The sequence below is a fragment of the Leucoraja erinacea genome, chromosome 18 (assembly GCF_028641065.1).
Source record: "Leucoraja erinacea ecotype New England chromosome 18, Leri_hhj_1, whole genome shotgun sequence".
In the NCBI taxonomy this organism is placed as follows: domain Eukaryota; kingdom Metazoa; phylum Chordata; class Chondrichthyes; order Rajiformes; family Rajidae; genus Leucoraja; species Leucoraja erinaceus.
The window spans coordinates 845,030-858,431 of NC_073394.1; the positions used below are offsets into that span (position 1 = coordinate 845,030).

Genomic DNA, 13,402 nt, shown 5'->3' on the forward strand with positions numbered 1-13,402 from the left:
GCAAAAAAATTAATACTTAAATTTTGGAAGTGTACATCAATACCAACGCTTAAAATGTGGATTGCAAGTATGTTGGACACCGCTCATCTTGAGGAAATGCGATTCCTCCTAATGGATAAATCAGACCAATTCATAACGAGTTGGTCTCCATTCGTCATTTTTTTGGAATCATATGTTGCAACACAATTGTAAAAAATAACTGTTTCAGGACTGGATGAGGGTTGGTCAAGATTATAAATAATGATCTTTTCTTTTTTATTTTATTTTCTTTTCACTATTTTCTCTCTCAACTTTCTTCATTTACTCGTTTTCTTTCTTCACACACTATATATTTCACATCTTTCTATCCTTTACTATCTAACTTCTTTTTCTTCTTCTAATCTTTTTTCAATATAGCAAAAAAAAAAAGAAGTTGTACATAAAATGTATTATGAAAATATATATTAGGCACTTTGGTGCCATATGACTGTACTTACTTCTAATAAAATCAAATATTAAAAAAAAAAAAAAAACCCCATAGGAAATAGGTTTCAGATGAGAGGGGCAAGATTTAATATGAACCTGAGGGGCAACTTTTTCACTCGGAGGGTGGTGGATATATTGAATGAGCTGCCAGAGGAGGTAGTTGTGAAAGGCACTGTAATAACATTTAAAATACATTTGTACAGGTACATGAAAAGGAAAGGCCTAGAGCAGTGGTTCCCAACGTGGGGTGTACGCCCCACAGGGGGGTAATGTGATTTTTAAGGGGGGCAATTGAGCGCGACTGAGGAGGTCTGGGTCCAAAGTTTCGATTTTTTTTTTTTTGGATTTTCCATCAGGTAAACGTATGTAGTTTATGTTTCAGATGTTATTTTGAGTAAATAATTTTTTTTGGGTAAAAAAGGTCTTTATTGTGTAGTTATTACATAATCACCGCGCCATCGTTCTTCATGCACGTCGCACGAAGCGCGCGAGGTCATGGGAGAACCTTATTTATTGAATTGGATTTAGAAATGCGATTCAAAGAGCTTTTGCTAAGTTACCCTTATAATATCTATTTCCTCCGTTTTCTCTCAAGGGAAAGCAAGGGGGGGGCATCAGGATTTTAGAGGTGATTAGGTGGGGCATGGCCAAAAAAAGGTTGGGAACCACTGGCCTAGAGGAATATGGGCCTGATGTGGGCAGATGGGACGTGTAGATTTGGCATCTTGGTCAGCATGGGCAGGTTGTGCCAACAAGCCTGATTCCATGCAGTGTGACTGTGTTACTGTATTCCATCTGTGAAGATTGAATCCTTTAATGATTTTCCTATCTTCAGGCACAAGAAGTCCAAGTTTGATGACCCTGCTGTCAGCAATCTAACCTATAGCAACCCGTCCTATCGAACATCTACACAAGAAGTGAAGATTGAAACGGTGCAGAAGCCAGCTCTATATAATCAGCTACGGTACAAGAAAGAGGTAAAACTGCCCAGGGCCTTACTTTATCAACTCATTTTTCAAACTGGTTAGGTTAGGAGATCCCAGCTGAAAAAAAACAGTAATGCAAATTTGTATTATGTTGTGAAGGCTAGTCTAGAACTTAGACCAAACCTTATGCTAGCGGAGGAGGGAGATGTCACAGGTTTAAAGTCCTGCATACAGCAAGGACATAAGAGCATGTAGGATAGCATATTTGCCATGAGGAAGAGAAGCTATATGCTGAAAGCCTATAATATAACCTCACAATATTTTGATCAATTTTGGGAAATTAAAATGTTTGGAAAAACATATGTGGAGATTAGAAATAAGTCAGTGATTGGCTTAGAGATGTCAGGGGACCCTCCTCTGGCATTTAAATTGATCAGTGAAAATTGAATCACGAGACATCTGGAGCAAGACACCATTTACTGGAGGAATTCAGTGGGTTGAACAGCATCTGTAGATGGAACGAATGGCTGTCATTTTGGGTCAAAAGGATTGAGAGTGGTGTGGGATAGTATAGAGAAGGGAGAGGGAGTGGCGATCTAGAAATGGGAGGAGATTGGTGGATAAAGGAGGGCTGTAGATGGAGACACAAGGAACTGCTAGAATGTTGAGTAAAAGACAAAGTGCTGGAGTTACTCAGCAAGTCAGGCAGCATCTGGGGAGGGAATGAATAGTCTGCTTTTCAGGCCAGGAGTCTTCTTCAGACTCAAAATTAAAACTCATCTGGTTGGGCCTGAACTGGGAGGCCTGGGAATGCAGCCACAGGGCGCAAGGTGGAGGTGCTGGCAAATGTTGAGGAAACGCACCTGGCTGTGGTAGTGAGTCCAGGTTAGAACACGGGCTTAGAGCTGGAGAGCAGCTGACATCACAGAGGGGGAGCAGTGAAAGAGGATCTCACAGAACTCCCATTGAAGATAGGAGGAGAACTTCTTCAAAGTAAACATATCTTGCCGAGATTTACAGATCTTGTTGCAGCTGCCAGAAATTACAAAGGATGTTGTGGACGAGAACTCGATTCCAAATCCGCCTGGAGGGAAGTGGGGTGAGAGCAGAAGTCTAAGAAACAAAGGCAATGTGAGAGAGGGCTCAATAGACAATAGACAATAGGTGCAGGAGTAGGCCATTCGGCCCTTCGAGCCAGCACCGCCATTCAATGTGATCATGGCTGATCATCCCCAATCAGTACCCCGTTCCTGCCTTCTCCCCATATCCCCTGACTCCGCTATCTTTAAGAGCCCTATCTAGCTCTCATTTGAAAGTATCCAGAGAACCGGCCTCCACCGCAGCTGAGGCAGAGAATTCCACAGACTCGCAACTCTCTGTGAGAAAAAGTGTTTCCTCGTCTCCGTTCTAAATGGCGTACCCCTTATTCTTAAACTGTGGCCCTGGTTCCGGACTCCCCCAACATCGGGAACATCACAAGAGGGCAGGAATTGAATTGAATACCTTATCCAAGCCACAGTGAAAGTCCTCCTTGCATACCTTGTCAAGGTATGCAAATATTCGCCCATAAAGGGCGCTTAAAGTTACAAATCCCCCCCCCCCCCCCCCCCCCCCGTGCCCAGTACCCCCCTTTGTTTTCTCCCTCTCCCTTGCAGCAGTCCCCCCCCCCCCCCCCCCCGGTCGGGTCCAATTGTCCATACCCCTTCCCTCATGGTGGTCCCCCCCCCCCACAGGGTCCTCCATTGTACCTTCCCTCAGCATCCCGTGTCCCCACAGCGGTCGGTGTCCATCCTCACCCGTCGCTCCGCGCCATCGTCGACCGCCGAGCCAATCTCTCCACTAACGCTGCCAGGTCCCCTCAGGACACATCCATGGTGCCGTCCCAGGCCCCAGCCACGGGCTCTGTGGCCGGCTACAGGTTCCGGCCCGCGAGGTCCGGGATCCGACCCTCGAGGCTCCTCCGCCAGCCTGCGGTGGAGGAGACATACTTTTCTGCTTTTTCACGATCTGCTTCCATCTCAGAAGACAAACCATGCATTGGCATTTGTTACAATCCTCTCCCTCCCACAACTTCCTTCACTATAGCTCTTCCCATCCTGTCTCTTGTACGGATACCACGCCTTTCCCTCAGTTTATCTATCTCCGCCACATCTGCTCACAAGATGAGGACACAGAGATCCTCCTTTTCAGGAAACCCGCTTGATGGGACCTTCTCTCACATTTCCTCTGTTTCCCAGACTTCTGCTCTCATCTCACCCCCTCCAGACAGAGCAGGAATAGAATTCCCCACCCTGATCCATCTGTTTCTTGTTCCATCAGCCATTCATCACTCCCATAATGACTCCCCTTGACATCCCCGACTCACCATTCCTCCGTCTTTGACGCATCTGCTCCCAAGATGAGGCTTTCCACTCAAGGACATCCGAGATGTCCTCTTCCGTCAGTAAATGTGGCTTCCGCCTGCCGTTGTGAATGGGCCCTCACCTGTGTCTCCTCTGTCCCGTAGCTCTGCTCTCGTTCTCGCTCCCCCTTCCACTGGATGGAACAAGGGTAGGGTTCACCATTCACAACACTGCCAACTTTCGTATTGCGTACAGTTTTGGTCTCCAAATCTGAGGAAAGACATTCTTGCCATAGAGGGAGTACAGAGAAGGTTCACCAGACTGATTCCTGGGATGTCAGGACTTTCATATGAAGAAAGACTGAATAGACTCGGCTTGTACTCGCTAGAATTTAGAAGATTGAGGGGGGATCTTATAGAAACTTGCAAAATTCTTAAGGGGTTGGACAGGCTAGATGCAGGAAGATTGTTCCCGATGTTGGGGAAGTCCAGATCAAGGGGCCACACAGTTTAAGGATAAGGGGGAAATCTTTTAGGCCCGAGATGAGGAAAACATTTTTCATACAGAGAGTGGTGAATCTGTGGAATTCTCTGCCACAGAAGGTAGTTGAGGCCACAGTTCATTGGCTATATTTAAGAGGGAGTTAGATGTGGCCCTTGTGGCTAAGGGGATCAGAGGGTATGGAGAGAAGGCAGGTACGGGATACTGAGTTGGATGATCAGCCATGATCATATTGAATGGCGGTGCAGGCTCGAAGGGCCGAATGGCCTACTCCTGCACCTATGTTCTATGTTTCACGCCATCTTCATACCCCCTACATTCACATCCAACTACTTGTAACAACAAGAGTTCAAGCACCAATGTTGCAGGCACCAATCATCACAGGCTTCCAATCAGAAGAGCAACCTTCTACCACTACCCTCCTATTAGCAAAACTATTTAGGATCCAATGATTCAGTTGCCTTGAATTCCTCAAAGATCCCAATAAAACTAGTATAGTAAGATCGCCCACATAGAACCAGCAAAATCGGTGTAATGAATGAGAAACATAAGATGAGGTAAACTAGCAATAAGTATATATGGTAGACAATAGGTGCAGGTGTAGGCCATTCGGCCCTTCGAGCCAACACCGCCATTCACTATGATCATGGCCGATCACCCACAATCAGTACTCCATAGCCTAATGTTTTCAACAAAACTGACAGGCCCTTTGAAAATCAACTTGTCTAACATTTATAATTGGAGACAAAACATCCAGCTGAAGTGAGGGAAGACAGAAGGGATAGTGCGAAGAAGACAGTTAACTCTACAAAAGCAAGCATATTGAGAGGGCAAAGAGAAAGAATTAGACTGGTAGAGTAGAAGTTCACTCTGGTGTGTGTGTTGAATGTAATGTGCTGGAGACACTGCCAACATTTGAGTTGACCCCTATCAATGTAAGATTCAATACACAATCATGGCCAAGGAGGCATTTCAACCCAATTGTTATAAGTTGCCCAACAACTTTAGGCGTGGCACACCTTACGCAAGAAGAAGAACCCAATTGTTTTTATATAATGGGCCAATTCTTGGCCTGGGGAACCTCTGGTGACCATTGGAAAATTTGAATAAGCTTGCAAGTTTTTCTTAATCACTTATTAGAAATGAATATTGAACTGCTTGTGCGCCTGTTCAGTGCAGCTTGCAGTGTCCATCCATATCCTGTGCTCATTATTCTCTCCTTATATTGATCTGATCTCTTAAAAACCATGATGTGCTATTGCAATGGAAATGCGACACTCTTTGCATCATCATTTCTCTGCCACTTCACTCTTCCTCAAACAGCAGAGATAAAGGGTTGCAGTCTTGCAGAACAAGGACAGGGCCTTGAGATTTGAGTGAAGTCAGGATATAGGATGTACGTGTAATCTAAGGGATGGTTTTATGATTCTTACATCATTAGCAACCTAGTGCATAGTATGAAGCATCAAATGGCTCAAACTGAAGATGCAAAGTCACTGATGTGTTACATTTTGGAAATCTCTTTTCCTTGACTGCAGCTGTCTGGTCCATCCGATAGTCTTTCACCTTTCATTTTCTGACTGCTACTTCAAATATTACCTCAGGTACATATGAGCATGAGTGTGTGACCTGCACAGCCTTCAATCCAACTGTTTCCATCTGTTTGACTTGGGCTGCTATAATACACAAGGCATTTTGCAAATTTGGAAACAACAGGCGTTCCATGTCTTATGTTTCAAAGTGCATTTATTTATTAAATATAACAACATATCAAAAATGGAGAACATAGACTTAGTACAGTGTTGATGAACAATTTCTTCAAATTTTGTTTACAATGGACCCTGTGATAAGCTAAGCTTTCCAAGTATCCATTTTATTAGAAAAATATAAAAGTGAAAACTTAAGCACAAATACATCCAAGAAGATGTAACATAAAATCATGTTAATTCTTTCATTATGAATACGTGCACTTTCTCTGCTTTGCTTATGACGAGACTTTAACCTAAATCAATGTGGTTACATTTAAAATGAATAACATTTTAGATATTTAAGATTTTCATAATACTGCAGCATGTATTATTCTTTCAAGTTATTTTTTGAGATCCGGCATTATTAGTTTGCAAAATGCAAATGTTTCCATAACAAAAAACATTTAAGATTCATGGCTTGTTTTAAAAATCTGCTTTACATCCTCTTCAATAACAAACTAATTTTCAGCCACAGCATGAAGGTCTCCCAAATTGTGCATGCTGTTTTCTGCAACTATCTTTGCTTTTTGTCCCCCAGGGTGAGAATCATTTCAGAACAGAATTATAATTATGTTCATGTAATACTGTACATCTTATATATGGGCAATACTAAACATCTCTTCCGCCTCTCCCCAAAGTGATAATTTAATGTTACTTTCTTTCATATTAAAATTGGGTGCATTCCCTAAAGACTGAAGTGTTTCCCAAGTGCAATGCTCAAATGGCAATCTTGTGGATAGGACCTCAAGCAATGAAGAGAATTGTTTTCTCAAAGAAATTGATGAAAATAAAATCTATTGGTTGCTTTAGGAAGCAAACGATAGTTCCTGTCATTGTTATTGTCTCTGTATTGTGCTGGAAACAATTAACTCCCTGGTAATAAAGATCAAATCTAACATGGCAGGATATTTTTTTCTAGTGTAAGTATATTTGATTGGCCCATTAAACGTAATATCCACAAACCTATTTTATATGGTACTGGGAATCTGAGATAAGAAATTTGGCTTATTTTTTTCAGAAAGCAAAAGAGACATAAAATAAATGAACAAAATTAAGAATACTCTGGATTCAAACTGAAATGAGTGAGAGAGCAGAGTGTTAGTGATCTGCCTGTATACGTTACACTGTTGGCATCCATCCATCCATCTGAGAGAGAGAGAGGCGATAGTGTGGCTTGGACGTTGTCCTGCTTGGAGAGGGGAATGAAGATACACATTGCATGTCTGTAGGGAAGGCAAAGGACACAAGGGCAGATAGGAAGATGTCGAACAGAGTGGGTGCTAGGATGCAGCCTTGCTTCATTCCACTTTTCATTCCCCCACTTTACATTAATCAATAACAAAAGGAGACATTTTCATCTGTAGCCTAAAGTGGGTGTAAACGTTGATATCATTTCTTGTTAAATTGGGCTTATTGTTAAATTGAGATCATTGATTGGGGGGAAAACAACAGGAGAAAATGAGAATGAGAAGTGGAGAAGAGGAAAGAAAGTTAGAGAGCTCTGACAACAAAGAAATAAACTAACGAATGCAGCGATTGTGTTTGGGAGTGGGCGGGGGGGGGGGAGGGGCGAGTCGGGGGGGGAGGGGGGCTATTCCCTATACGCGTGAACAATCTGTATAAATGTGTTCACACTTTCACTAAATGTGCTGTGCATTGTGGTTTACTGGAGTAATTTAGAATGGAATTTCAAAAGCAGCTCAGTGTGCAGCAGCGATTATATTGCATGTTCAGCAGAAGATGAATGGCTTTGCATAATGTTTCAAAACAATATTGCTGGAAATGATTGAAAACCTTTAATTAAGGATCTAATAATAAACCTGAAGCGATGATGTGTGATCAAATATTTTCGCACATCATCACAGTCATCATTTTTCCACAGTCATCAACAAAGTGAGAGATAAAATACTGCAAATGATGGAAATCTGAATGAAAAATAAAATAACTGGAAATTCTCAGAGGCCCCTTCAATTACTGTGATGATTGAGGCAATATTGACATTTCAGGTCAATGACATATTACATCTAAAGTGAGGAAATGACAGATCCAACTGCTTATGACCTGGGCTTGTGGTTTTGAGTTATAGGGACAGAGAGAAGAGGTTGGGATGTTTTTGTTTGCAATGTAGGAGGCTAGTGTACTGGTGATGGATGGTCGGCATGGACATGGTAAGTTGAAGGACCTGTTTCCACGCTACAGCTCTGAAAGATGTATGACAGCTGATAGAGAAATGAAATTCTGGTCTGGGAGATATCACTGAGCTTCTGTGGAGGAGTACAGGAGATGGAGGATGAGGTGGTCGGAGCGGTTGCTGGAAGTAGAATTAATATTGCAAGGGATGGGAGGCAACTTGTAGATTGAAATATATGTATTATAACTAGTCACAAAACTGCAATGCAAAATCCTGAAAATATAGTGATTGTGTATAGGTTTGTGCATGTTAGTGGTAAATACTTATGACGTTAGATTTGCTGTGCCCAGCTTGTGGATAATAACTTTTAAAAAGCTGCAGATCATGAATTCAGAGTTCAGATGTTTGCCATTTCTTTTCAGACTGCTACAGATAGTAGTTACACAAAAGGGAAGATCAAAATTGTCGAAGGCATCTGCTTGCTGTCGAATGACAGCATGTATTGGGATGACTTAAAACAGATTAAGAGCACCACCCGGGGAGGAATTCTTCGAGACCACGTTTGTATGAAGGCAGAGTCCCTGTCTGTCCAGGGCAGCACAGACTCACTTGGGGACACAGAGACAGAACAGCTACTACAGGATGAGCCACTGTCAGAGTGTAGCAGCATAAATACAAGCACACAGGAGAGAAGTGGCATCCCCTTGCCCGACACTGGCTGGCAGAACAATCGCAAACCCTCAATCGAAAGCGAGGTCTGATGGGGAATTGCTTTTTTTCTCTTTCCATGTTCTATTTAAAAAAAAAATGTTACTATGGCAACTTCAGACCATGACTGAGCATGCTCCCAACAAGATGGAGCCTCAGATTCCTCAACTATCACAACTCAACTGGGCACTGAATGGTACTGCAAACTGTCACCAATCCATCCTCTGTAAACACAAGAAGAATGCATCAAAGCCAAGTGATCAGAACTCTCTAGAAGTGCTTTCAAAATACCTGATACACAATTTATTTCTCAGATTTATCTAAAGAACAGTTCTGGTTAAAGCATGAAGGTACAGTGTGATGCGTTAGCCGACTACACTGTATAGAATTCATCTATTAAAATGCATACTGTATAATCCAGTATGTAAAGCAGAGTACTCTTTATGGAAAAGGTTTTTTCATTCTGTACACAGGGCATGTAAGTTTTGATCTCCTGTGGAAGAGTATGAAAATCCTTGTAGTCTCAGGTAAGGCTTTTGACTACATCAGGGTGAATTTTGAAAGGACATGTTTAATTAACCCCTTCATCCTCACTTCAACATCCAGACACAGCTGAGGTTTTATGTGTGTGACCGGAATCACTGTATTTTCCTGATGCTTTGAAAATAGGATTAAGGAACTGGCAAATACTAATACAGATCCAGCTGCCTTTTCCCTTAAATATCTGTCTAAGCACTGATTTATAAGCCAGTTTTGGACTTGCATATTGCTCCCATCAATAATTACAAACTCTACTCATGATACCAGCAGTTATTTCTTTTAGCCACTATGTACAATTAGATGAAATGTAAAAATATTAGTCCTGAGCAAGCTAGTTACATTAAATAGCACAATTTACCTTTTATTACAGGGGATTCTGTTAATTAGTTAAATATGCTGCAGAATTTTTTTTTATTGGACCTGACATTGCGGTCACAGGTAGACACAAAATGCTGGAGTAACTCAATGGGACAGGCAGCACCTCTGGTGAGAAGGAATGGGTGACTTTTTCGGAGTCTGAAGAAGGGCCTCGACCCGGTACATCACACATTCCTTCTCTCCAGAGATGCTGCCCATCCCGCTGAGTTACTCCAGCATTTTGTGTCTACCTTCGATTTAAACCAGCATCTGCAGTTCTTTCCTACACATTGTGGTTACAGTGCTACTTCATATTTTTAAATTGAGGTGCAGAGCAAGTTCTGATGACAATTATCAATGGGAAGCAGACAATGTTATTACAGGTGATTGCAAAATGTTACTGAAATGCACATATTGAGGGGGGTGAAAGAGGCTCAATCAGATTGTAAAATGTTCAATTAAATTTGAGATATCAAACAAACAGTTACTTGAAGCAGAATTTATTAATGTAATAACAAATGCAAACTTACTATCTACTTCCACTACATTAAAAGTTATGCATCAAATGTTCAATTTAGAATTTGAAAGAAAAACTATAAAGATTTCTTTGAGTGCAATAAAAGAAGTCAAGGCTCAGCAGGTTAATCGGTATCTGTAGAGGGGAAAGAGAGTCCCGCCCGGTTTCACACTTTGTTGTACGAAGAAAGATCACTGACTTAAGATATTAACACTCAGCCCCTCTCCTGAGATGCCACCTGACATTAATAGGCTGCATTTTCCATAGCTTTTTTGGATTTCTACTCTCTGAAATAATGTGCTTTTGTACCTAAAGCTCCCATTAGGACTTTCTCCCATAGTTTGCAATTTAAGAACACCTCACTCGTGGCACATTTCTCTTTCCAAATGAAGCAATCTGATTGCCAGGTCTACTCTTTAATTAAAGCTGCTTCAATAACATCTGTCTGAATATCCACTCAGTTGCATAAAGTCCAATTTAAATTTGATTCGTCAATCTATTCCTACTCTAACCCCGAATTTACATCATTATATCTGTTGTATGTGTAAATCGGTAAGAGCAATGCTACATCAAATCAATGTTCTGCGGATAGAAGATGCGTTCTCTATTTCTTTTGTTGAAATAACAATAGGCAAAGAAAATCATTCTTTAATGTAAGTGTAAGGCACAATACTGTTAATAATTTAAATTAACCCGTAAGTGAGAATTTCAATATTTTCAGCACAGCAAATAGATGATCAATCAATTGCTGAGAAGTAATAGTTAAAGATCAGTCATGAACTCAGTTTTACCCCTAGCATTAGGTCTATAATATTCAACTTAGTGCATTTTAAACCCACCTATTTTTCATTAAGCTATTTCTGCTGTTTTGTTTGCCTGCTGAGTATAAATGTATATCATAAGTTATTGTTACTTTAACTGAGAGGAGATTTGATTTTTGCTTAAACCCCCCCCCCCCCAGGAACAAGTGCAGTGCCAATTTGTATTTAAATATAAAAGTGAAATATGCTGGTGTTCCTCGTCAATGTCACTTTATCCAGCCAAAGTACTGTCCCTTGGTGATCCCGTAGGTATTTTGTGATGGTGGAAGTATCAACTGGAACATAATTTATTTACCTTCTCCTAATCATCACAAAAAGAAACTGGAGGGACAGGAGACTATGTGCCTCTCCTGTGGACGAGGGGGAAAGGAAAATATCCCAACATAATTCAAATGTCATTGATACCTCGGCATTATCAATTACCTCTGAATTCCTGTAACACTTTCAGTGTACCATATCCTGCTACATGTTTTCTATTCCACATCTTCATCCCTTTTCCAGTAACATCGTTGCTTTGACCCAAACTCCCAAAGTTATTTCATTAGTATGCCGGTTGCATGCAGATTTGGATTGTTGATTTGACAGTGTTGCATTTAATCAAATGTGAAAAATTATAGTATGGTCAATAGGGGTAAATTAATTGACGTAAAAAATATAGTTACAGCCAGATTTATTCTTCCACTAGGTGGTTGAACAATTAGTTGTTGTTCCTTTTCTTCAAATTATTTTAAATCATGTTTTTGCCAACAAATGGCCAATGCTGAAAATAGAGGCAGGAGTCGAGGATGTTTTGTTGCTTTCACACAGCCTGTTTATTTGCTTAGAAATGCATTTCTTTGACCAAATTACTAAATTTAACCTTGTGAGTGCCTAGCATCTGTACTTTTAGTCAGATGTGGTGCTATTTATCAGGATCATAAGTTTGGACCACAGTTCTTGACTTTCTACACATCTAAGCATGTTTTTATATCTAATCACTGGTGTTAATTCAACAGAGATTTCCCCTGTTATTATGACAAAAAATAAAATATGTAAATATGTCATGAATTTCCAGGATCATTAAAAATATAAACTCTGCTGCTCCTGAAAATAAGTTAGATTTTATCTTTAGTTAAAAAATGAAAAACAAGTCAAATGTTTGCCAGATTCTTTATTTGCCAATGATAAGAATATTAATATAATAAATATATTTAACATTCTGACATGGAATTACACCAGACCTTTTTAACCCTTTGAGCACTCTGAAATCATTTTATAGCTTTTCAATGTGGGAGTTATTAAATAAATTGTTGAAATGTTTTTTTTAAGAATTTAGATTATTTTATCCTGTATAATTGTCAGATTTTTTTAGCATGCAATTTGCAAATTTTGTGAATTTAGATTATTCAATAATAGCACAAGAGTTGTGTAATCAGTCCACAACCTGGAATTACTTTAATCAAATGATCTCCCTGTTTTCACATTGAATTCCCAGTTTGCTTAATTAAAATAGTTTTATCTTTGAATTATCAGGAATAGATTTAATTAGGAAATTTCTGTACTCAACGGGTTAAAATACTTGGGTAGTAAAACTAACTATGCCAATAACTAATAAATTGATCCGTTTAAGATGATAAATAGGGCAATCTTAGGGAATGAATCAGTTATCAGTATACAACGTTTGTAGCTACCAGCCAGCCCAATTATCCATATCGCCCACTATCTTAACTAAAACTGCATTTTGTTGTGTGGAATTGCACTCACAGGAATATCTTGTATTCCACTTTGTCACTTAGAAAATACTATAAAAGCATAAATATTTTAAAATTGTTTTGAATGTTATATTACATCTAACAGAAGGGAAAGCAAAATAAGTAGATTGAAATATAATACTGCATTTGGAGATTAGTCGTGCATTTGTCTTCCAATTGTGTAATAATATATTTTTGTTGAGCAGCTACATAACTAATTTGGGAATTTGTAATTATCCTAAATTAAAATCTGTAATATTTAAGACAGTCTTGAAACTGCTAACTTTGTTCAGATAGAAAATGTTTACAGAACAATTGTTTAGTGTGAGCTATATATCTATGTGTGTACATAAAATGAATTGGTTATTAAAATTGGATGTTTTCTAAATGTTTTATATCTGTGTAATATTTGAAATGATGAACTGTGTGTATTTATTATAGACATAGAAAATAGGTGCAGGAGGAGGCCATTCGGCCCTTCGAGCCATGGCTGATCATCCCCAATCAATAACCCGTGCCTGCCTTCTCCCCATATCCCTTGATACCACTAGCCCCTAGAGCTCTATCTAACTCTCTCTTGAATCCATCCAGTGATTTGGCCTCCACTGCCCTCTGT

At 40.0% G+C, this 13,402-nt stretch overlaps 1 protein-coding gene across 3 annotated transcripts in view; it reads left to right on the plus strand.

The window, feature by feature from the left end:
* lrp4 (low density lipoprotein receptor-related protein 4) overlaps positions 1–13,174 on the plus strand; it is a 204,375-nt gene extending 191,201 nt beyond the window's left edge. For 2 of the 3 annotated variants that reach the window (XM_055649123.1, XM_055649124.1), the window contains exons 37-38: positions 1,301–1,442; positions 8,536–13,174. In XM_055649123.1, coding sequence (XP_055505098.1) covers positions 1,301–1,442; positions 8,536–8,874 — 481 coding nt within the window. In that variant the 3' untranslated portion in view covers positions 8,875–13,174. Of the gene's footprint in view, positions 1–1,300; positions 1,443–5,772; positions 5,839–8,535 lie in introns of all 3 variants that reach the window. The other variant, XM_055649125.1, reaches the window with a different exon arrangement.
* The last annotated feature ends 228 nt before the right edge of the window (positions 13,175–13,402 follow it).